This window comes from Stigmatopora argus, chromosome 10 (genome assembly GCF_051989625.1).
Source record: "Stigmatopora argus isolate UIUO_Sarg chromosome 10, RoL_Sarg_1.0, whole genome shotgun sequence".
NCBI classification, from domain to species: Eukaryota; Metazoa; Chordata; class Actinopteri; order Syngnathiformes; family Syngnathidae; genus Stigmatopora; species Stigmatopora argus.
The window spans coordinates 10,669,368-10,692,883 of NC_135396.1; the positions used below are offsets into that span (position 1 = coordinate 10,669,368).

Genomic DNA, 23,516 nt, shown 5'->3' on the forward strand with positions numbered 1-23,516 from the left:
CCCCACTGCTCCTCGTACAAGAGGTCAAAGCTGATTGGAGCTTGGATGATTCAACGGGTGAGCATTTCTCCTTTTCCTATCTATTTTCTTGGAAGATGCACATAACACACATGCAACAATGAAAAAAACATTACAATCAACATTAAAGTAACGACCACTTTTAAAAGAAAACAATTATATTTAATTTGTTCCATATTGCCCTGCAGTATATGGACCATGCACATGAAACATATTAGTTTATACTGTGTAACTTCATTATGCCAAATAATAACACTTACCTGCATCCCAGAATATTAAGAATGTGAATTTTTACACCTGGATTTTGATTCCATGTGCAATTAATGTGAACATTAAGGACAATAATTATGCACATTCTTTGGACTCATCTCCAATGAGAGTTGTATCATAATATTCTGCATTCAAATAACCATGTATTCAAAACTGCGTTCTTTTGAAAAATTGTTTTTTTTACTTATTATGGATGTGATTTAATTTTGCAATATTATTCCAAATGTAAAATGTCATTGAAAGTTTTTTTATGTAAAGTTGTGCATAGAGTGAACTGAAACTAACCACTAGTACTGTGCGCATTAATTATAAAATAACAAAAAATAAGTCCCAGTGGACCATGATAGTCCGAAACGCTAACATGAGTAGAGTTTGATTATCAAAGGGAAAGGAAAAAGTTATTTTCTGGTGCATTTTTTTCCCTCTGTCATTTACATTCAAGAATTTTTAGTAACATTTGCCCAACTGGGGAAGTTATTGAGATCGAACATGGCCACGCCCCAAGTGTTAATGCCAATGTTGATGGTGAAAACTCCAAGGAAATTCAAGATGAATCCAGCCTTAGCCTGAAAGCACAAACAATATTGTGTTCATGCTTCCTGAAGTCTAGTATCCATTGTATTTCAGTGTTCTATCAAAACAAAAACAAAAATGATATGATCCACGGTAAGATGAATATAAGCTGCTTAAATCCAATTTTGAATGCTCAACCTCGCCATCATATGTTGCGTAAGACCTTACCATGTCCATGACTTTAAGGTTGCCATAGGAGAAAGCGATGGCATTGGGAGGCGTGGCCACAGGTAGCATAAACGCCAGCGAGGCTGCAATGGTGCAAGGAAACATCACGTACAATGGGTGGATCTTAATGGCGGTGGCCTAGAGGAGTCAATGGGGAAGAGGGATCGATCATTGAGACCATTACACAAGGCATGTCATATTAAACTCATAAAATAGCTCATTAAATGATGGATGATGATAAACACTTTGGATAACATTCTAAAGACATAAAAACGTTTTAATTTTAAATCAGCAATATCCTGAAGTAGTTAAAACTACACCTTATCTAATAATATTACAAATTTATTTAATTTCTTTTTTTTCTCCATTTCAATTCTGTACATAGAATGTTCTGAAAGATTACCAAAATATATGTATATATATATAAATATATTAGTATATACGTATATGTGTATATGTATATGTGTATATGTATCTGTATATGTGTATATGATTTATTAGTTTTGTCTTTATATATATATATATATATATATATATATATATATATAAAGACAAAACTAATAAATCAATGATAAAGAAAATGTCTGTTGATGTTTAGGTATGAAAAAGAGTGACAAAGTATACTTTACAATTTAGTTAGTTGCTATACAAGTATGAATAGAATTTCGTTCTCCAAAGTTTATGACATTATTATCCTAACATTATATCTTTATTTTCTTTCAGGTCTGACTTTATATTACCATCATTTAACTTTATGAATTTAATGAAATAAAGTTTTACATTCTTATGCCTTGGTTATGCATACATTTTTGTACATAACAGCTATTTTGTTTTTTCTTTTAAATGCAAATATTAAACTAGTATTCTAAAAAAATGTTCTAATAGGTTTTTTAACCTGATTTTCTTCCACCAATGATCACTTGCATCTCTTAACACAAGAAAACTCTAGTCCTGGCATGTCTGATAGTGTAAGGTGGGGTAAAAGATTAAGATTTGGCCCTCACCATGGCGCCGAGTATTGGTAGAAACAGCGTGGTGGTAGCAGTGTTGCTCGAGCATTCCGTGAACATGGCTACGAGAAGACACAGTATAATGGAGATAGCAAAAGGAGGGATGCTTTGCAGTGGAACGAGACTTTCCCCCAACCATGTAGACAGTCCAGAAACCTTAACTCGGTGGCAAGAAAAATATTGTGTCCAAATGCTGGTGAAAGGAATTCAAATAATAAAACCGGGTCTGAGGTTACCTCACTACCATGGGCTAAAGCAAAGCCTCCCCCCAGGAGCAAGAGGATGTTCCAGGGCATTTTTTCATGGACAATATCCCACGTCAACAAAGGTGGTGCGGCTTCAGTGGGACCCTCTATTTGAAGAGAGATGAGAAATTATATTGACTGATATAAAAATTCATGGATTCACTGATATGCTTCACCAAATATAACGAAACCCCTTTTGTGAGCCAATAAGTCCATCCCTACTTATAAACAACGATAAATGTCCATAATGGGCAAAGGTGACATTGATATTGATAGATATCCTGATCCACGTATCATTACCAGATCATAAAAAAAGCACGAGTACATCCATAGATGAAAACAAAGCTCATTTCAAGGAAGAGAATACACTCCATTTGTGTTGAGGAAGCTGAGAAAATGATTCATTCACACGTACGGTAAGCAATTGAAAACAACAGAGCAACAGGTTGTTGTCCAAACTTGACCTTAAAGATATCAAGCTACCAGCCGGGAAGGAGATCTGATAACACTTATATTCTAAAACACAGAATCAGCGAAATGGCTTTTAACAAGCCCTAAAAGTTACCACAGTATCTTTATATCTTATAGTTCAAAGGAAGAAAGGATGGATGGGATAGTAAAAACTCTTGTGACAAGTTAGCAGGAAATTTTTCTCATAGATGCAAAAGGCGCAGAGCCAAGAAATCGCTATCACTTTTTTTTAATGCCTAACTGCTTCACGTGCGCATATAAAGATAAGCACAATTATGAGCTACTAAGATTGTTAAGGCACGTTCTCCTTGTACGCAGTACATAACGAGTGAACGACTGTCCTACCGTCGTCAGACGTCCTGCCACATCTGGGAAATTTGGAGGGGATGCAGAAGAACAGCGATGACATTAAAACTGCTACCGTGCCATCTGTGACATACCTGATGAGTAAACATTAAAAAGTGAATTGCGCTTAACCGTAAGAGCTATTTAACAGACACGTATTGTTTGGTCCTGGAAACATAGTCTTTCCCATTTTTGTGGATACATTTGAAGCCCAATACAAACGGTTTTTGTCATTCTTACGTTTTGTTTTGGTTGAAAAGAACAGAGGCCCAGCCTGGAATGAAACCAGGCTCCCTGGTAAACCACAGAAGAACCAGCAACGTGAAGATAACCAGCACACAGCCCTCAGCGAAGCTCATCTTGCCCAACTTTCTGTACTCTTCTTTGATTACCTGGTAGGCCTCCTTGTCACCTGCGCTCTTTGTACCGCATCCGAATGATTGCTTCATACTGGAAAATCACAATACAAAACTTTGTCTGATCATAGTATGACTAGATCTTCAAGGTGTAAGAAACGTTGACTTACTTGAAACCCAGAAACCATAACTGCAGCCATAACCAAGCTAAGGCCAACATGAGAATCATGTTTGGGAATGCAAAGCCAAACCAGCTTGCAAAATTGATGATGCCGCCGTTTTCTGGATAAAGTCTGTGGGCCAGGATGGGAAATGACATTTCAGATGGGAAAATCATGCTTTGCGTAAATTGCAAAACTGTCAATATTGGCAAGGAGGTACTGTACTGGCACCACCTCAAAGCACTTCGCTCATTTTCTGCCGCAGACGTTGAGAGAAATTCATTTTGTTTGAACTGGGAGACCCTAATCCAGCCCTCGCAGTTCAAATGGATTAGACATTGTCAATTTAAGTGATAGGGCTAACTCAGTCGCAAACTTGGAAAGGACAGCAGAGCAGCGTTTGGCGATGCACACACCAAAGGCCATGAATTTTCTACAGGACCATAACAGCCAAAACAAACAGAATTCGAATTCTGCACCTAGGAGGACCTAATCAAGACTGTCTTCTCTTGTACTTGCAATAAAACTCCATAAACTGCTAACTACTTTAGTCAATTTTGTACCTACTAATTCATGTTGACTGCTTATCTATGTTGACTACTTATCCTGTCTTATTGATGTTGTTGACTGTACTGTTGTCACCACATATCCCAGTGGTTACTGAAGTAAAGAGGGTAATTTTGGGAGGTTGCCGATTTTATGCTACCAGAGCTAACGTTGATTGTTTCACGTGTGGTGTCAACAACTAAGCTAGACATCCAATGGCGTGATTATATGAATTCAAGCAATGTACACGCTGAATAATAAGACGTACTTATCCATCTGGCCCATCAAGATGACATTGGGTGTCGTTCCAGTGAGGGTGGCGGTCCCTCCGATGCTGGCAGCATAACAAACAGACAGACTCATGCCTTTGGTAAGATTTGTGAAGTGCTGCTCCCGCATTTTGCGACGCTGCTCCAATATCTCTGGACTCCAAGCCTCACGTTCTGAGTGCAGATTGAAGATTTTCAGTTAAATTTCTCTATGGAAACCTAATGCTCATAAAACACCTGCATGGAATGTTTTAGAGATGAACAAGTTCATTGAAAACAGGTTAGGGTTATAATTGCATATCATGAAAATAAGCTTCGCAACAACCTCCTAAAAAACAATTGAGTAATTATACGTCATTGTTGAGTTAGCATGGTCCATCAAACTCTTCAATCAACACATTGTCTTATTTATTCTATTGGTCTTTTTGAGATTGCCAACTGCCATAAAATGTTATGGAATAAGGCAAAAAGGTCAATTGGAGTATCCCCTGAAAGGCTTGGTTAATCATAAGCAAGGTCAGATTTTGCAGCTTTGGCTCCACCTGACTTATTTATTTATTCATTCATTTTATGAACTGCTTATCCTCACAAGGGTGCTGGAGCCTAAAACATGCATGGTAAGCTGGTTGAACACTCTAAATTGCCCCTAGCTATGAGTGTAAGGGTGAATGGTTGTCTGTTTTCTTGTGCCCTGCAATTGGCTAGCAACCGATTCAGGCTGACCCCCGCCTGGTGCCCTTAGTTAGCTGGGCTCCAGCACCCCCTGCGACTCTTGTGAGGCTAAGCATTTCAGGAAATAAATGAATGAATATCTCATTGCCTTGTCTGTAAACTACACTAGTAGAAAAGGCACTTTAGACATTTATTGATGAAAAATACAGAATACTCATCCCAAAATTATCTAAAAAACAAATTTTAAAACTTACTTGAAACATCATCGTCTGTCACATCCTTGTTCCCATGATCTGTTGAAGCACAACATTTGGCGAAAATGAATTTTAACATCAAGTGTTACTTGATCACAAACTCTTTGAGCGATACACTCACCCATATCAATCTTGTTGTCATTTAATTTGACTTCCTTGGAATCGTTAGTATCAGTCATCTCAAAACTTTGGTTATCCACACCTTCCCTGGCAGTCTGGAAATGTGACGCTTTCTCTTCCGCATTGGCCTCAGAGTCATTGAGCTGCTGCAACACGGCGTTGGCGATGGGCACCATCATGGCTGTAGATGCTGTGTTGCTGATCCACATGGACAAGAAGGCCGTGGTGCCCATGAAGCCTATCATTAGGCTGAAAAAACCACAGAACAAATGAAGTAGGAGTCACACATTGCTCTTACCTATCCAAATAACTGCTACAAATTGAGAATTAGAAGTCTTACAGCGAAGGTTTGACCCCGACAATTAGCAGGACCTGCAAGGCGATTCTCTTGTGCAGGTTCCAGTGCTCCACAGCGATGGCTACGAGCAAACCGCCAATGAAGAGCATGTTGGAGTCTTTCAGGTATTGGATACACACCTGCGCCATAGTGAAATGTGTTCCACGGGTTAAGGGAAGCTTTGTCTTCTGTGACTCTTCAACCACATTCCATTCAAATTGAGACCAACAAAATATTGGTGTGGATGAAGTTACCTCATCTGACTCCATAATCTTCATCATGGGAAAAAGAATGACAGGAAGTAGGGCTGTGGCAGCCAGAGGAATGCACTCCGTACACCAGTACAGAGCCATTAAGATGATAATAAAGCCACATTTTGCCTCCTGTAAAATATCCCGTATATTTAGTAGATCAAAAGACAATGACATTTACTTTCACAATCCAAAATGAGAGTCATTCAATATTCATCTAATTGATATTGAAGAAGAGTAGCAGAAAAAAACCTGAGGGATTTACTGAATTTAGAAATTTCATAGAGTTGTTCAGAAGCAATACTGAAGATGAAGACTATATAGTAATGGATTTTATAGTGATTTGGGGTGAGTGATAAAGTTTGCTGAACATTCAGGCTGGAGTTATCTGAATAAAATATTGCAATAACATAGGCCTATTTATCCTATTGTTCAGCATTTTTTGTTTGTTGTTTTGTTACTACTATGTATGATGTATATTCTTTGTTTCCAATAAATTAAAGACCTCGCCAAAAAAAATTATATATGTATTTAGTATGCATTTTCTCCCTCTCTTCATTCTACCGTTTTTTTGCTGTGGCGATTTGTACTGTACAACTTACATACACCCACACACACACACATTGGAAACTTTAACGCAATAATGTAACATGCTCAAATATTTACTAGTTCATACTAAGCCACTAAAATGTATTCATCTCAATGTAATTTGTTGCTTGTTTTTTAGGGTGTTCTTTTTGGTACCTTGACATTAGAAAAATAGATCATGTGTGTAAAGAGAAAAATAAGTCAATTGATAATGACACCAGTCATTTCTGGAACCAGTTTACTCTCAAAAAGTTCATGGACACACCTTGTTTTTTGTTTTTATGTGATGAATGATTTGTTACTTTGAATCTTAATCCACTGCTCATTATGGGTAATTACATTTTTTTTTCATTTGACAGAAAATGATTACTAAATTAATTGAGATTATTTAGTACACTTAAAATGTTGACCTTTTCATTATGCTGTTCAAACCACTGTACACCTGCACTATCTATTGAGCCAAACATTTTGATTGAAATGAACAAAGAGCCATAAACTAAACCAACAACTTAATCATTTTAAGATAAAGTGTTTGCATTGCATTTCAGCAGCGTATGTGTACATTACAAGTGCAGTGAGTGTAGATTCTACAGCATCAGAAAAGCGTCTCCAATCCATAAATCAATGGCATCAGTCCCAATGGAGAGGCATACTTACGGAAGAAGGGATGACGAGCGGCAGAGGCAGCAGCAGAAGAGGTGTGAGAACGATCACAAGATAATTCCTGTACCTCCAGAGCCATGTAAGAAATCCAGCCATAATTCAAACACGATGCTACACATTCAGAGAATGGAGTCAGCAGGTCAAAAAAGAAAAAAAATGAAGAGTGACACCACTGTTCAGTCGAAGAGACATTATCATGAGATCACAGTTTAAATAGCAGTTCATATGTCCTTCTAAATCCTATTAAAAATTAACCTTCGAGTGAGAAAGAGACCCGTGTGTGCTTCCAAGAGCTTCAGAAAGAGATAAGGCAATGTGCTATGAAGACAATAAAAGCAGACAAACTATAATCCGAAAACTCTCAGATGAAGCGCCGCCATTTTTTTACTTTCTTCATTATATTGGCATTTGAATAGAATACTAAACCATAAACCAAGGCATATCTACACATGTAAAAATAAACACATGATACCACATCTCACACTTTCCCTGAGCAAACAATTTTACTTTCTTTCTTTGAATATAAGCCCATTATTGGTACATGTACTGTACAAAAAATATCACATGTACATTTATATACATACATATATACACATTTATACATGCATATATATACACATTTATACATGCATATATATACACATTTATACATGCATATATATACACATTTATACATGCATATATATACACATTTATACATGCATATATATACACATATATACATGCATACATGCATATATATACACACATATATACATGCATACATGCATATATATACACATATATACATGCATACATGCATATATATACACATTTATACATGCATATATATACACATATATACATGCATATATATACACATATATACATGCATACATGCATATATACATGCATACATGCATATATACATGCATACATGCATATATACATGCATACATGCATATATACATGCATACATGCATATATACATGCATACATGCATATATACATGCATACATGCATATATACATGCATACATGCATATATACATGCATACATGCATATATACATGCATACATGCATATATACATACATATATACATATACATGCATATATACATATACATATACATACATATATACATATACACATTTACATACATATACACATATACATACATATACACATATACATACATACATATACACATATACATACATAAATACACATATGCATACATACATATACACATATACATACACACACACACACACACACACACACACACATATATATGTGTGTGTGTATGTGTGTACATATATATATACATATACATACATATACATATACATATACATATACATATATATACATATATATATATATATATATATATATATATATACATACATATATATACATATATATACATATATACACACACACACACACATACATACATACACACACATAAATATAAAGGAACATGCAAGGCCAAAGTGCTATTAGATAACAAATTTATTGGCCTTTAAAAAGAGCTCGTGTGGGTGTGGCTTTGACAGAACAATGAAGTGATTTCCATTAAATTCTTCGCAAACAAAGATATGTAGACGAACCAGACTGGTCTCCTGCTCTTCACATTGATCGTATTTATGCATGAGTGAACATGAGCCATGCAACTGGAATATTCTCTCTATGACCAGAACAATTCATTAAGACAATCTTAAAAATAAATAAATCATTTAGAGGCATTGAAATGGAAGGGACCAAAGAGCATTCTGTTGAGAGCGACAACAAACTTTGGTTATATATACACAATCTCTATTATCAAAATACCAATCAAATGCTTTGCTACATGAGACGATAAGAGGCAGTGGGTAATTTACGACTTGCAATTATCGTGGGTTTGTATTTAATTGCTCTCAAGCTCAAAGTCCCTCGCAGGTAAATTGTAAAATAAAATATAACAGGTAGATTTGCATCCAATTTTTTTCAGAGTTCTGAAAATATACCATAGCATCCTGATGGTCTCCACTAACCCTTTCAAATTATGTTGCATAATCATGGCATTTACATTCAAATGAAATACCTGTAATTTATCAGCTAGTTTTTGACTCTCCTTGAATTTATTCTGTCAGAAAAATGGATTAAATAATGACTTTTGCCACTAGTCTGTGTGCATGTGCAAGCAAAATAGCAGTGTTGGATCTTTTCCTCACAATTACTTTGTGATGTAATGTGATCTAATGATCTAAATATTTTTACAAAGCATTTCTCTGAAGTGTTCAATTGTTCAAAAGGCTTTTGTGTGTCTGAAGCTTAATTATAAAAGATTACAAATGTTTTTTTGTTTGTTTTGTTTGTTTTTACAGAAATCCAACTAATATTATTGAGTGGCTGACACTAAGGATTTTTTTTTTTAAATAGACACTTCCATTTTATTAAGTATTCAACATTTAACGTTCAATGTAAAATAATTTAAAGTGCTTGGTATCACATTTGTATCTGCCAGAATTCATTTTTAAACAAAAAGAAATAGAAATAAAAGCACAAATAATGGGATAAAAAGTTTTGAAGTATTTGAAGGAGCAGCGGAGAATGGCAAATAAATGTTTAAATTAAGAGTATGAGATGGTAAACAAAAATCTGTTTGTTTGTTTTAGTTGTTGCTATTGAAAAAAAACAGGGCGGTAATTCAAAGCCACAATAATCACAGGAAATAAACTCTACACAAGGCCGTAGTGAAACCCAAACACTTTCCTTAGGCCTTGAGTCATTAATAAATTAATTCCTTCAGTCATTCGTTTGTTCATTCATTCAAGCCCGCACCTGCCCATAGGCCTTGAGTCATTTAAATATTTTTATTTATTTTAAATTTTCAGGGTTAAACAAACTCAAAATAAAATTGGGTTTTCACACCCACTCCTTTTATTTTTACTAAAAACACAATAACAATCCTGCACTACGACTGATAGGCAGATTAGGGTGTAGTTTGCCTTTCGCTCGAAGTCAGCTGACATAGTCTCCAGCACCCCGCAAACCCTGACCGGGATAAGCAATGTTGCAAAGTGAACAATAACAAATCTCAGCTGAAGCATACTGGAGCAATCCTTGCAATATACTGGTACTCTTATCTCATGACATAACCCAAACAGGTGCAGGGTGGAACAGTAGTTAGTGAACACCATTAATTATATTATGAAAAAGGCCTTTATGGTGCATTATGACACTCGTTGACTGACAAGAGAAAAGCAAACCTTTAATTAATGGATTAAAATACTTTTAAACTTTCATCTGCAGGATGAAAGTTTAAAAGTATTTTAATAAACAAGGTGCTTGAAAATAGTATTGGCTGGCCACCAATTCAGGGTGTCCCTTGCCTCTGACTCAGATGGGAGAAACTCCAGCATCCTTGTGAACCTAGTGAGGATAAAGCAGTTCAGAAAATGGGATATATATATATATATATATATAATATAATATATATAAAATATATATATAATATATATATAATATATATATATATATATATATATATATATATATATATATATATATATATATATATATATATATATATATATATATATATATATATATATATATATATATATATATATATATATATATATATATAGTGGCTGTAGTTCGACACTATGTCCACGTGATGTCGCAAAGAGCTCACCTGAAGCTGAAATCAACGCTTCCTTATGCCATTTTGCTGAGGCGTCAAAACCTCTGCTATTCCCTTTTTATGCTTCCCGTAACCAGCTAAGATGGAGTGCGTTTTAGTCATGAGTTAGAGAAGAGTACCCAGCAAGTGAGTACTAAGCTTCATATTTTGATTCATGTTTGTTTGACAAGAATTAACATGTATGAGCCGGACACGGCCGCTATCCTTCCCGACGACGAGGAAGCAAAAGCCGACGTCGATTCGGAATTATCGATCGGGCAAGAAGATGAGACCGCAGCACCCCCGGCGTCATCTGGGGCCAGAGGGCCCCCATTTGCGTGCCCGCTGCCGGTGCGCGTGGAGCCCGTCTTGTTTCTATCCGTGTTTGCTGTAGCACTTCAGGCTCCGTTGACCACTCAGTATTTGTGGGACCGAATTAGCGAGGACCTGGACTACAATGCTTCCAAGAGGTCGCTGTGTGGTAACAGCTCCGCGGACCCCGACCCTCTTCAAAAGGTACGTTTATTGACTATACAATAAAAACGTGTCTTATTTAGCTTGAGGAGACTAAGAAATCTCTACTGTACGTGAAGGCAACATTTGAGGTCACGTGATGTGGAAGTTTTTGTTATTGTTTATTTATTACTTATTTAATGATTTATTTATTTGTTATTTATTGTTATTTGTCTGTTTTTGTGCACTTTTTTGTTATTTGTGCCTGTATTTCGTGGTGAAGCTTTAAATGTTATTATACATGTGTAATGATAATAAAGGCATTCAATTTAATATTTAAACAATTATAGATATACAATACCAAACAGGTGGCATGGAGATCAAATAATGCGAATTTAGTCCAAGAAATACTTAGAAAGAGATTTTTTTAAATGGAGGCACACCACTACTAACTACTAAATACGTTGAAATATCACACCAGGCACTTAAATCAGTTAAAATGTGTATTTGTATTAGAACTAAACTCTAAAAGAAATATTTGAAAATATGGTGTTCATTTTGGATGCCCTCACCCCAAATATAATTTTCCAAGCAGGAACATAACATTACTTTCATATTAGATTCAAAATTTAGCTTTTTGGTTAATCAAAATATTATACTTTATTCTTTCACAAGTGTATTTCTCCAAATTATTCCAAAATGTCACCGTCAGACTGGTTCAGACTTACAGAAGGTGGATTTATGAGTGATGCGGAAGTGCACTCATTATTTTGTCTCATATTCTTTAAACAATACTCGAAAAAAGGTGTGGCAAAAATTAAGAGGTTAGAAAAAAATTACGCTAAAAGGAAGTAGTTATTTAACTACTGTACTTCAACTCACAAGCTGCCACTAATGCCACTACTTTCCCAGTTCAAATGGATTGGCCTTTTGCTAGTGAATAACTAATTAAAAGCTGCAAGGCCTTTCTGTACATAAAGGCAACACACGACGTCACGTGATGCAAAAGTGCATTTATTTTTCCCCAAATTATGTCTAAAACTAGGCATGTCAAACATAGGATAATAAACATTCTCTGCTAAGTGAAGTAGTGATTTAACTGCTGTACTTTAGACTACTGGGTACCATGGACAGTTCTGCATGTCCAACCCATTTGAAGCAGGAGGTCTGGCTGCAAATGAACGAATCACAAATGTCTACTGAAGCATAAAACTGTCAAAATCACAGCAGAAGGATTAAAAGAGCCACATAGTTGGACATCCATCATCTTAAACGGCAGCCAATGAGTTGAAATAGTATTGACTGAAATGTACAAATGTAAAAAAAGACATTTTATGGGGGTTGCTGTACCTTTATTTATTTTTTTAATAACACAATAAGCCTTAGGACCCCTGCCTAACTTGTCTATTCTTTTCATTTTGATACAATGCTTGTGTGGCTTTTGTAACACTCTTCACATTTTTAAGACAAGCATCGTTGAAGAACCTGAAGATTTAATTTGTCCTCCTGCAGGAGGTGGAAACCCTGACGGCACATTGGAACCTCTACATCAATCTAGCAGGCTTTTCCGTCGGCTTGCTCATCGTGCCCCTCCTGGGCTCATGGAGTGACTCCGTAGGCCGCAGGCCCGTTCTCATCATCCCCAACCTAGGCCTATTCTTGCAAGTTGTAGTCTACCTGGTGGTCATGTACCTCAAGCTGCCCGTGATCTACTTCCTCGTGGGTAGACTGCTCAGCGGACTTACGGGAGATTTCAACGCCATCCTCGCCGCTTGCTTTGCGTACGTGGCCGACACGAGCGACCGAAGCTCCCGCACTTTCAGGGTGGCCGTCCTTGAGGCGTGTATTGGGCTCTCGGGGATGTTCGCCAGCATCATTGGAGGACACTGGAAGCAGGTGCAAGGGTAAGTCCCGTTTTTATTTATTTATCTATTTATTTTTCCCTTGAAATGATTTTCAGATAATCATTAAACAGAGCATCTTGGCTTGTTGGATTTGTAGTTACATCTACCCCTTCTGGTTGGTCCTGGCTTCCAGTCTGGCGTCGGCTCTGTACGCTTTCCTGTTTGTCCCCGAGTCGGTTCAGAAAGACCCCGGCTCGAAGTTTCTCACAGTCGGCCACCACAAAGCCCTGTGGCATATTTTCACCGGCGGGGGCAGCGAGGAAAACGGAAGGCTCTCCAGATGCAAGCTGTGGCTCTACATGCTCTGCTTCTTCCTGGTGGTGACCGTGCACACCGGTAGCCGCGAGCTGTACGTTCTGTACGAGCTGAGCCCGCCGCTGTGCTGGGACCCGATGTTCATTGGCTACGGCTCAGCCGTTCTGCACCTGTGCTACCTGAGCAGCTTGCTGGGTTTAAAGATCTTGCTGCTCTGGTTGGAAGACTCGTGGGTGGCCGTCATTAGTCTGGCGTCCAACATCGCTGGGCTGCTGGTTTTCGCTGTAGCGCAAAGCACGCTGCTTATGTTCACAGGTGACACAATTCAGGAAAATTTGACGCAAAACAAACCCCATTTTCCCCCACTATTGCCTCATTATACTTTAGAGCAAGGGTGTCAGACTCGGGTTGGTTCGCGGGCCGCGTTAACGTCAACTCAATTTCATGTGGGCCGGACCATTTTAGATATATTTAGATTTATTTTCATATATAGATTAAAAGAACTGGATTAAAATCCCTGAATATTCAGTTTTTTTAGAGATTTAAAACAATGTTTATTTTAGCTTTTTTAAAATATATTTTTCGATTTTACAAAATGATTTTTGAACTAAAAACACAGAAAAAAATGATTTAAAAATTTGCAATTATTGATTTAAAAGGGGGAAATCAGGAAATTTAATATACATCTATACTCTTCATTTTAATTTGATCCTAAAACAGAATGTCGGCATTCATGATTTACTTTCCCGGGCCACACAAAATGATGCGGCGGGCCAGATTTGGCCCCCGGGCCGCCACTTTGACACATGCTTTAGAGCCATCTCCAACTCAGATTTGTCATTATGTATGCTAATTATGGCTAACACAATTAAACAACTAATTGACCAAAAAATAATTCATCAACTGAATAAACAACTATTTTGATGGTCTCATCTGTTTAGGAAGTTTTTTTTTTACCTAAAACATATTTGAATCTCTATTGACTGCCTGAATTTTGAAATATTTTCATTTTAGGTATTATTAATATATTTTAACTTGTCCTAGCAAATATTCTCTCAATTTTTTTTATTTTTTTATTGACATGCAATACAAAAAAGGAAGCTCTTTTTTATTTACATTTTTAAAAAAGCAGTAGTAGATATTCTCCATTATGTCCCTTTCTGGAACAAAGGTCACTACAATGGAAATCTGTGTTGTAGTAGTCAGTAAATGTGCGAAAATTGATATTGAAAACACCTATTGACACTTAATATGAATTGATGCCATCAATAGCAACCAAGGAAAGAAGCTGTGGGAGGTCAAAAAAGTTTTGTAAAACAAAAAAAAACATGAATTTGAATTGAAGAATATTATTTTAAAATTGCAATACAGTATTATGATAAATATGAATATTTCTGGTTGCTTCTATTCAATTACTGCCATTTACAATGACTATCAACATTTTCTTCCTTTTTAATATATATTTTGTTGTTGTCTGTCACCAGGTTATGGCTTTTTATTCTTCTTTGTGGCCGCCATACCTGTGCTCAGGTCCAAGCTGTCCAAACTAGTGAGCCAATCTGAACAAGGTCAGCCACACATCAACATATATACAAGTGAAATGATCCATGCATTCAATTTCAAAGGTTTTCCAGTGCCTGAAGTCATTTTAGAACTGTACCCAATCTTCTTTTTTTTTACTAATGCGTTTATTAAATCTATCTCTCTTTCATTTTTGCGTTTTGCGTTTTTCGCCCTCTGCTAGGTGCTCTCTTTTCCTCCGTGGCCTGTGTGGAGAGTTTGTCTTACCTGGTAGGTAGTGGCCTCTTCAACTCCCTCTATCCAGCAACGCTGCACTTTATGAAGGGCTTCACTTTCCTGTTTGCTGCCATCATCCTACTCATCCCAGCTGGAATCATCGGGTGAGTCTCCTTGTTGCCTTAATCCAACACCAAAAGACTTGAGTATTTTGAACTTGATGCCCATGTGTCTCCAGTGGCCTGCGCTGTGTAGAGAAGAAAGGACTCAGGGACTCCACAGAATCTTGATGTTACGTCTTTGTGGAGAGGAAACGCAGACACATGGCAAGGGAAGTAAAGCAGACGATCCGACAAATGAAATCATAATCAGTGGGGTTTAAATAGACAAAACAGGGACTAATTTTAAATGGCTCGCAGCTGCGCGAGCACAATGGCAAGACAGAAGGGACAAACAAGAGTAGGGAAACTTGACCCACGCAGTCGGACCATGATGTGAGGTTACTAATCCTGTGGATTCTAGTTTTTGGGGTGAGTGTAACAAATACAGACATGAGATTGCAGTGGAGTAAATGGAAGAAATTTGGCATTCTTCCTAGTAAGCCATTTTTCTTGAAAGAAGGGAAAGTATTAAAAATTGAGTTGGTTTAACACCATGCTCAAGCACCCCGGCAACCTTTGTGAGGATAACTGCATGTACAGGTGATCAACAGCCATCAAAGTGCCTTAAATATAATTTTCAAGATTTTTTTCTAAAGCAAGTCATTGTTATACTGAAGAAATGTTGATGTGTAATTCGTCCATTTTTTATAATTATCCAGAACAAGCAAATGTAGTATGCAAGTAATATCATTTGAATCCGTCCATTATTTTTTTTAACAATTGTCCAAAGTGAACAAGTGCGTTATATCAGTTTTGTTCTTTAATTATTGCCTCACCAAACAAGTGCAATATTTAAAATGATTTAAAGCCGTCCAATATATGTCTCAAATGCCTGAAAATGTTTTATTTTTGTACTAATTATTGATGGTTGGTGGTCAGTTCAACATGACTAATCTGAAAGCTATGTGACATAGTAGCATTTAAATGTAACCAATAATATCTGTCAAAAATGAAGGAATGTGTACTAATCTTGTGAAGTACTTCACTCTGACCTTTTTCTATTTTACATGATAGAATCTCTTCTATAGAAAAATCTATACTATTGTCCTTCTGTGTTGTGTCATGACAACGTAAACCACATGTGTCAAAGTGGCGGCCCGGGGGCCAAATCTGGCCTGCCGCATCATTTTGTGTGGCCCGGGAAAGTAAATCATGAGTGCCGATTTTCTGTTTTAGGATCAAATTAAAATGAAGAGTATAGATGTATATTAAATTTCCTGATTTACCCCCTTTGAAATCAATAATTGTAATTTTTTAATCCATTTTTTCTGTGTTTTTACTTCAAAAATCATTTTGTAAAATCTAAAAATATATAAAAAAGCTCAAATAAACATTGTTTTAGATCTATAAAAACTGAATATTCAGGGCTTTTAATCCAGTTTTTTTAATCAATTTATAAAACAAAAATCTAAATATTATATCTAAAATGGTCCAGCCCATGTGAAATCAAATTGACGTTAAAGCGGCTCGCGAACCAACCTGAGTCTGACACCCTTGACGTAAACAATTGAAATTGTAGTTATTCTCTAAATAAAAGATGGCAAAAGCAATAATAAATAACATTTTGCAGAATGTTAAAAAAAAAGGCACTGTTTAAAAGTTGTGATTCAGCAGAATGATTGGGGAAAAACCTTGGAGACTGTTGGAGCACAAACAAATCAATGCCCAATTTTAAATACTTCAATACTTGAGATTTGTTTTGATTTTTTAAATCATTTTTTTCATCCTCAATGTAGTTCAGTAAATATACCAAAAAATTGCCTGAGGTATGACATGAATAATTGAGGGCTGCAAATGTGGAAGTGTGTACGCAGTTAGGGATTACTGAGTTTCAAGTTGAAGCAAAGCAGCTTCCAACCAACACTGGATAGTCCCCGAGCACACAGCTGGGCACAACATGAAGCCGGGGGGTCACATCCTCGTTGCACTATGATCTAACAAATCAGCTTTAAAATGCACAAAGGGAAGCGTAGTGGTTAAGCGACATATCGGATTGTGTGGATTGACCTTTGTGTTTTCTATTGCATATCTGAAGACACATATTTCAAAAAGGATCATGCATTTGGTGTATCATTTGAACGCAAATATTAAATTCCACCTCTGCATTATTGAATGCTGTTGGTGTCAACATGTTTTTTGTGTTTGGTCATTCCTACATGTACAGTGAGAGAGAACAATTTGCCTGCATAACCAGAATTTATGAGAAATGAGATGTGTAAATTGTATTCTAAATTTAAGACCCACACAAATTACACTCTGATGCTATACGTTTACTTGACTGTTAATCCTTTTACTGTTCCTGAGACAACAACAAAAAAAGGCATACAGTGTACCTGATAGCACATTATTGAGAACGGAGCGTCAGTTTCTTTGCACAATCCATTAAGATTAAATATTATTTGCAATATACAATTTCCATAAGCGTTTAACTCATTCACCGCCATTGATAGCGACATATTAAATAGATTGAACTTCACCATTGCCATTGTGTTAACATTGTCAAGTTGGCGTCACATGCGCATGGGCTGAGCATTAGAAGGCTTCTTCTGTAAAGAGCAATTTTAGCTATAAATCATTTTCACTTCTTCTTCTGCTCTTTGGAACTATCAAGGAGGTCTTGGTTTCCCTTTAGAAAGCGGAGGATCTTCTCTATCGAGGCCTCTTGATATTCATGGGACCACCTGTATCAAAACAATGCAACGAGAAGAGAGCTAGTAATCCCATTTGGTCTGTATGTCGGTACAATTTAAAGAATGAGCGATATGCTCATTTGTGATTTACAGAACAGGTTGACGACTCACTTGATGCCATTGAAGTTGAGAATTGATCTCATGTCCTCTGGCAGAGACGTGGGATCAGGCCATGTGAAGTAATCCGTGACCGGGACAATGTTCTTCTTACCAGCCAGGGCAGTGACTATTTCCTGTGTCATCAGATGAATGATAATGCTAGCTGTGCATATATTTTAGTGTCATTTTTCCCCCCAACATGACAAATCGCTATTTTCGGATGAATCTCTCCAAATAAAACAGAGCCAAGATAGATCGGTTAGAAATACAGATACTGATCTGACCTTATGCACCCAGTCTTTCATGGCTGTGTCCCCCATGCACTTGTCTAAAGCGTTGGCAGACAAGACCAGGATGAAGTTCCGAGCCCGCTGGACACTCTGAATCAGTTTGTCTTCGAATTTCCCGGCCTCCAGCTTTTCCACATCAATGAAGACACTGAATCCTCGAACTTGTAAATGCACCTTTAGAAGGCTTTGTTGCCAGGAATAAATAGAGTATCAAATGAAGTTTCACAAATAAAGTCAAATGGGCACCGAAACGTGGGACGGTAACACTAATGCTCTGACCTTGCTAGTTGAGATCCGGTGGTACGGCGGTAGCTGATGAAAACATCGGGTCCCGCAGGCTGGGCGTCCGTGTTGCAGGGTCTCAGTGGCTTCCGACTGACCGCTAGGATCTTGGCACGGTGCACTCCATTGAATATGTGGCAGTCTTGCGAGAGCTGCTGATCCGTCAAGGTCTGGATGTTGTTGCGGTCTACTCCCGACTGAACCAGACCGTACGTGTACTGGCGGAAACGAGGGTCGGCCTCCGTCAGCCAGTCGGCCATATTGTGTGGGTCGCATGTGGCATAGTTGGCGTAGGTTTTGAGCACGCGAAGGTCTCTAAGAAACCTGGCAGAAAGAAAATACAGTGGGCTGTCTAGGGAAAGGCGGGTACCGTCCCGTCACGTTCAATTGGCTTGCCTCTTCCGGCATAGGCCGGCAGTCATGCCGAGGTCTTGTCTTAAATCTTCCTCTGTGATGTTCAGCAGAAGGTCGCCATCCACCTGGAGCTCCTGGCTCATCACACAGAAACAAATATATCAGAGACGAGCAAGTCAGGATGCTTTGCAACGAGCTTTCTGATTTGAGGAGACAAAAATCGAAACCGACCTGGAAGCGATCGCAGAATGCACTGAAGCCGACCTGCTGCAGCCAAGTCTGGACCTCGCATGTCTTCCAGTTGGGCACAGAAGACAGGATGCGCTTGGGAACTTCCTCTCCCATCATTCTGAGCGCACGTTTGGCTAAAGAACAGGCTGTTCCGTTGCTGGAGTACATGACGATTCTTTTTAGACTTTGCACTGCTCCGATTTCATGGAAAATCTGGAAACAGGCACATTGGGCATATTGGGTTGGATACGATTTGTTATTATTATTTTTTTGCCTGCATTTTGGTCAGATATGGCATTCTCTTCTATATGTGACGTATGAACTCAGCACCTGCTGCCCACACTTCTTTGTGGAGCAATCAATTAGGCACCACTTATTACGAGCTAACTCTGTTCTAACGCTAATCAACATTCAATTACCTTGCGCAAAACCAGTATGGGCCAAATTAACCGTATGCACCCCCACAAGTACTTGAAACGAGCAAACCTATTACTACTGACAACCAACCAACCACTTGTCTGAAATTCCCTCAAATATTTTAACAAAAAAACATGTCAATATTTTAAACCAATCTACAATAAAATACATCCCTGGGTATACCTTGGTGTTGCGTTGGCGAGATTTGATGCTGGTCTCAACGCAGAGGTAGAATGCAGCGATGCACTTTCCTTCTAGTCTCGTTCCATCCAGAAGCGGCAAAAGGTGTTGCAGGTCAGACGCCGTCTTCCCCTGCATGCAGTCGGCACTGTCTGACAAACTGCGAGCAAAATCGTCCGGGTCCAGAGATGCGATGAAGGGTTCCACCAACTCCAAGGTGCCCGATTTCACCACCTCCTTCTCGATTTCTCGGTTAGCCGCCAAGACGGTGACGGCCAGGCACGCGTGGAAGCGAATGAGTTCGTCTTCTTTGGAGAAGGCCAGAGGAAAGAGCCATTCGGCGGCCTGCTTCTCAATCATCCATCTCTGGCAGCGGTGGCCGCCGTACATGGCGCAGTTGGCCAAGGCTACGGCACAGTGACGGAGTACGGTGGGGTCCGTACCCCTGCACCAGTACAGCAGAGCATCGAGGGCACCGTTTTTGATGAGGTGGACGGACGTCTCCTCCGTGTGCTTGAACATGTGCTCTAGGATTCCCGACACGCTACGTGCAAGCTGGGCGTCTTCTTGCTGCCGGGTCAAGTTGAGGATGACCCCCAAACCTAAACGGGCTACGTAATCTCTGCAAGAACAGAAGCCAAAATATTAAAATAATCAAAAAGCCTTTATTGTCATTATACACAGCTGCGTATAACGAAATTGGTGGATAATAAGATACCCAATTCGAGTTAAAACAGACAAACATTCATGTTGAAGATTGTCCATATGAGAACACATCTCTATGAAAAACAGGAACCTTTCAAATGCCGGTATGTGAAGCGGTTAGTAAGTCTATGGAGGGTTATAGTATAAAATCATGTACTTCCCTGTGAGAATTTCACCGCACAGCTCACACTTCCTGTATTTGACGCGAACCATTTTATTATGCTTTTCAAGACCGTCACCATACTTAACTCGAGTGCTGCACCTAGAAACACCCCATCAAAACTTATCTTGTACTTGCACTAAAACTCCATTGGCTGCTAACCACTTTAGTCACTTTTATACTTACGTACTTGTGTGACTGCTTATTCATGTTGACTATACTTATCTATAGAGCGGACGGCGTCTGAGTGGTTAGCGCATCGGCCTCACAGCTCTGGAGTCCTAGGTTTGAATCCAGGTCGGCTCATCTGTGTGGAGTTCGCATGTTCTCCAGCGTGGGTTTCCTCCGGGCACTCGGATTTCCTCCCACATTCCAAAAACATGCGCAGTAGGCTGATTGGACACTCTAAATTGCTCCTAGGTATGACTGTGAGTGTAAATGGTTGTCCGTCTCCTTGTGCCCTGCGATCGGCTGGCCACCGATTCAGGGGGTCCCCTGCCTTGTACCCAAAAGTCAGCTGTGATAGGCTTCAGCATCCCCTGTGACCCTTGTGACAGTTCAGAAAAGGAATGAATGAATGAATACTTATCTATATGTTGACTACTATCCTATTATGTTGACGACTTATTTATTTATGACTTATTTGATAAGTATTTTTTTTAAATTGATTTGTTTGTTTGTTGTTATTTGCACACTTCCCTGCTTATTCATGTTGTTGACTACTTATTTATTGATGATTTATTTGTCTGTTTGTCAAATTATACTTTTATTATTTTGTATTGATGATTTATTTGTTTGTTGTTATTTGTGCACGTCCCTGCTTATTTATGTCGTTGACTAATTATTAGTTGATAACAATTTAGTTTGTTTGTTGTTATTTGTGCACTTCCCTGCTTATTTATGTTGTTCACTACTTATTTGTTGATTATTATTTTGCTTGTTTGTTGTTATTTGTGCACCTCCCTGCTTATTTGTGTTGTTGATTACTTATTTGTAGATAATTATTTTGTTTGTTTGTTGATATTTGTGCACTTCTCTGCTTGTTTATGTTGTTGGCTACTTGTTTGTTGATTATTATTTTGTTTGTTGTTATTTGTGCACTTCTCTGCTTATTTATGTTGTGGTTTACTTATTTATTGATGATTTATTTGTCTGTTTGTCAAATTATACTTGCATATTGACAATAAAAGCATTCAATTCAACTCATTGAGACAGGTGTCCTCAATCTAATGGCTGCAGAGTGATCGTTACCTGTTATCGGAGACCAGAATCTGCTCGAGAAGTTTAGCAGACTCGTAGGTGATCTCCACTGCGGGTGTCTGCTGGAGCTGGAGCAGAAGTTCCAGGGCTCCGTCCAGCCGGATCCTGTTGCAGATGGTTTCGGCCACCTGACGCCCCACGGTGGGGAGAACCCAGGCTTCCTCCACCACTTGGTAAATCTCCGCGATGGCCCTGCGGGTCTCGTCCGATTGGGACGTTTCCTTGGCGTTCTTCATCCGCTGAATGGCCGAGCGCAGGGCGGGCAACGCGCCGTCCAGAGCCGCTTGCACGTCGGCGTGGATCCCCGGAGACACCGCTCTCGGCTGCTCGGCCCCGGAGCCGCTCCTCCCGCGCTGGAGACGGCTGACGTATTCGGGCACCGTCAGACGGTCGGAGCTGAACATGACTGATGACAAATGTCTGTAGATCCTCCAAAGGAAGAAGGTGATGAGAAAGAGCATCGAGGGAGACCGCGGCTTTGTTTACAATGGCATCAGATTGGCTGGCTGACGTGCTCCGCTCCACTTGGTTAATATGCAAACAAACAAGGCCTCTAATAGATCAGTATAATCCCAAAACGGCGACTCCCTCCAAATCTTTTAAGTGATCAGATATGGTAAATTCTGAAAGACATTTCATTGAATCTTAACATGACGAAAGCGCATTGCAAATGAAGCAGAAAGCACATAGCAGGTCCTTTTGTCTCTTCCTGTGGTTAAGTCTGCTGCTCTTCTCATACTTTCTTAAAACCAAAGCGCGTTTAGTTTCCTCACGTTACAATGGATGGATCTATTTTGGCAAAATAAGAGAAATAGCGCTCCCTCAGTTGGAGAAAATGACCTGTCACTGCAATGACTTCGGTCAGGAGCATCAGCATCCGCGAGATGCTGATCGGGTTGCGTTTTTGCACCGCCCGTCTATCGTGTACCGGCGGGATTAAGCTCATAAATAAAACAAGCACACCCTTATTTCCTTCATCGCATCATATCTCCCATTGGAAACAAAAAGGCTGGTCCTCTATACTGGACATCCAGTTTATCCAATCGAATCTCATCTATTTGTATGTTCTCCCAGGCTTGCGTGGGTTTTGTCTGGGTATTCCGGTTTCCTCCCATGTCCCCAAAAATGTGCATGGTAAACTGGTTGAACACTAAATTGCCCTTAGGTATGAGTGTAAGCGTGAAGGGTTGTCTGTCGCCTTGTACCTTGCAATTGGCTGGCTTGGAAAAAAGCATGTTCTCTTTGGGCTTGTGTGGGATTTCTCAGGGTATTCCGATTTCCTCCCATGTCCCAAAAATGTGCATGGTAAGCTGATTGAACACTAATTTGCCCCCAGGTATGAGTGTAAGCATATGTAAACATATTACA

The 23,516-nt window shown here is 38.8% G+C and overlaps 3 protein-coding genes across 6 annotated transcripts; 1 reads left to right on the forward strand and 2 right to left on the reverse strand.

The window, feature by feature from the left end:
• Positions 1 to 158: 158 nt before the first annotated feature.
• Positions 159 to 15,655, reverse strand: LOC144083117 (solute carrier family 13 member 2-like). Of its 3 annotated transcripts, XM_077610647.1 has the most exons (14): positions 15,371 to 15,655; positions 7,312 to 7,428; positions 6,070 to 6,198; positions 5,819 to 5,955; positions 5,480 to 5,727; positions 5,359 to 5,397; positions 4,432 to 4,606; positions 3,627 to 3,749; positions 3,341 to 3,550; positions 3,101 to 3,195; positions 2,276 to 2,391; positions 2,034 to 2,195; positions 1,030 to 1,167; positions 159 to 854 (listed from the first exon to the last, which is right to left on the reverse strand). In XM_077610647.1, the coding sequence occupies exons 2-14, from the start codon at positions 7,411 to 7,413 to the stop codon at positions 726 to 728; spliced, it is 1,803 nt and encodes a 600-aa protein (XP_077466773.1). In that variant the 5' UTR covers positions 7,414 to 7,428; positions 15,371 to 15,655; the 3' UTR covers positions 159 to 725. The 3 variants fall into 3 exon arrangements, with proteins under 3 accessions (XP_077466773.1, XP_077466770.1, XP_077466772.1); XM_077610644.1 differs by having other exon boundaries at positions 5,819 to 6,198; XM_077610646.1 differs by having other exon boundaries at positions 5,819 to 6,198; positions 7,312 to 7,450.
• On the forward strand, positions 10,982 to 15,699 carry slc46a1 (solute carrier family 46 member 1). 2 transcript variants are annotated; one of them, XM_077610650.1, is made up of 6 exons: positions 11,192 to 11,321; positions 11,411 to 11,486; positions 12,936 to 13,327; positions 13,425 to 13,897; positions 15,067 to 15,150; positions 15,327 to 15,699. In XM_077610650.1, the coding sequence occupies exons 1-6, from the start codon at positions 11,257 to 11,259 to the stop codon at positions 15,485 to 15,487; spliced, it is 1,251 nt and encodes a 416-aa protein (XP_077466776.1). In that variant the 5' UTR covers positions 11,192 to 11,256; the 3' UTR covers positions 15,488 to 15,699. The 2 variants fall into 2 exon arrangements, with proteins under 2 accessions (XP_077466775.1, XP_077466776.1); XM_077610649.1 differs by having other exon boundaries at positions 10,982 to 11,486.
• A 2,041-nt stretch (positions 15,700 to 17,740) lies between these two features.
• Positions 17,741 to 23,067, reverse strand: sarm1 (sterile alpha and TIR motif containing 1). The gene is made up of 8 exons (XM_077610643.1): positions 22,140 to 23,067; positions 20,027 to 20,645; positions 19,427 to 19,639; positions 19,238 to 19,329; positions 18,839 to 19,165; positions 18,554 to 18,743; positions 18,282 to 18,403; positions 17,741 to 18,161 (listed from the first exon to the last, which is right to left on the reverse strand). The coding sequence occupies exons 1-8, from the start codon at positions 22,607 to 22,609 to the stop codon at positions 18,059 to 18,061; spliced, it is 2,136 nt and encodes a 711-aa protein (XP_077466769.1). The 5' UTR covers positions 22,610 to 23,067; the 3' UTR covers positions 17,741 to 18,058.
• Positions 23,068 to 23,516: the final 449 nt, after the last annotated feature.

Coding starts and splice junctions, on each gene's coding strand:
- LOC144083117 (XM_077610644.1), bottom strand. CDS start 7,413: ATGGCTGGATTTCTTACATGGCTCTGGAGGTACAGGAATTATCTTGTG. Junction 2,392..3,100: donor TGGCAGGACGTCTGACGACG/GTAGGACAGTCG, acceptor CTCTTCAAATAG/AGGGTCCCACTGAAGCCGCA. Junction 855..1,029: donor ACCTTAAAGTCATGGACATG/GTAAGGTCTTAC, acceptor TTGTGCTTTCAG/GCTAAGGCTGGATTCATCTT.
- slc46a1 (XM_077610649.1), top strand. CDS start 11,169: ATGTATGAGCCGGACACGGCCGCTATCCTTCCCGACGACGAGGAAGCA. Junction 13,898..15,066: donor CACGCTGCTTATGTTCACAG/GTGACACAATTC, acceptor GTCTGTCACCAG/GTTATGGCTTTTTATTCTTC. Junction 15,151..15,326: donor AGTGAGCCAATCTGAACAAG/GTCAGCCACACA, acceptor GCCCTCTGCTAG/GTGCTCTCTTTTCCTCCGTG.
- sarm1 (XM_077610643.1), bottom strand. CDS start 22,609: ATGCTCTTTCTCATCACCTTCTTCCTTTGGAGGATCTACAGACATTTG. Junction 19,166..19,237: donor GCCGGCCTATGCCGGAAGAG/GCAAGCCAATTG, acceptor TCTTTCTGCCAG/GTTTCTTAGAGACCTTCGCG. Junction 18,744..18,838: donor ACCGGATCTCAACTAGCAAG/GTCAGAGCATTA, acceptor CTGGCAACAAAG/CCTTCTAAAGGTGCATTTAC.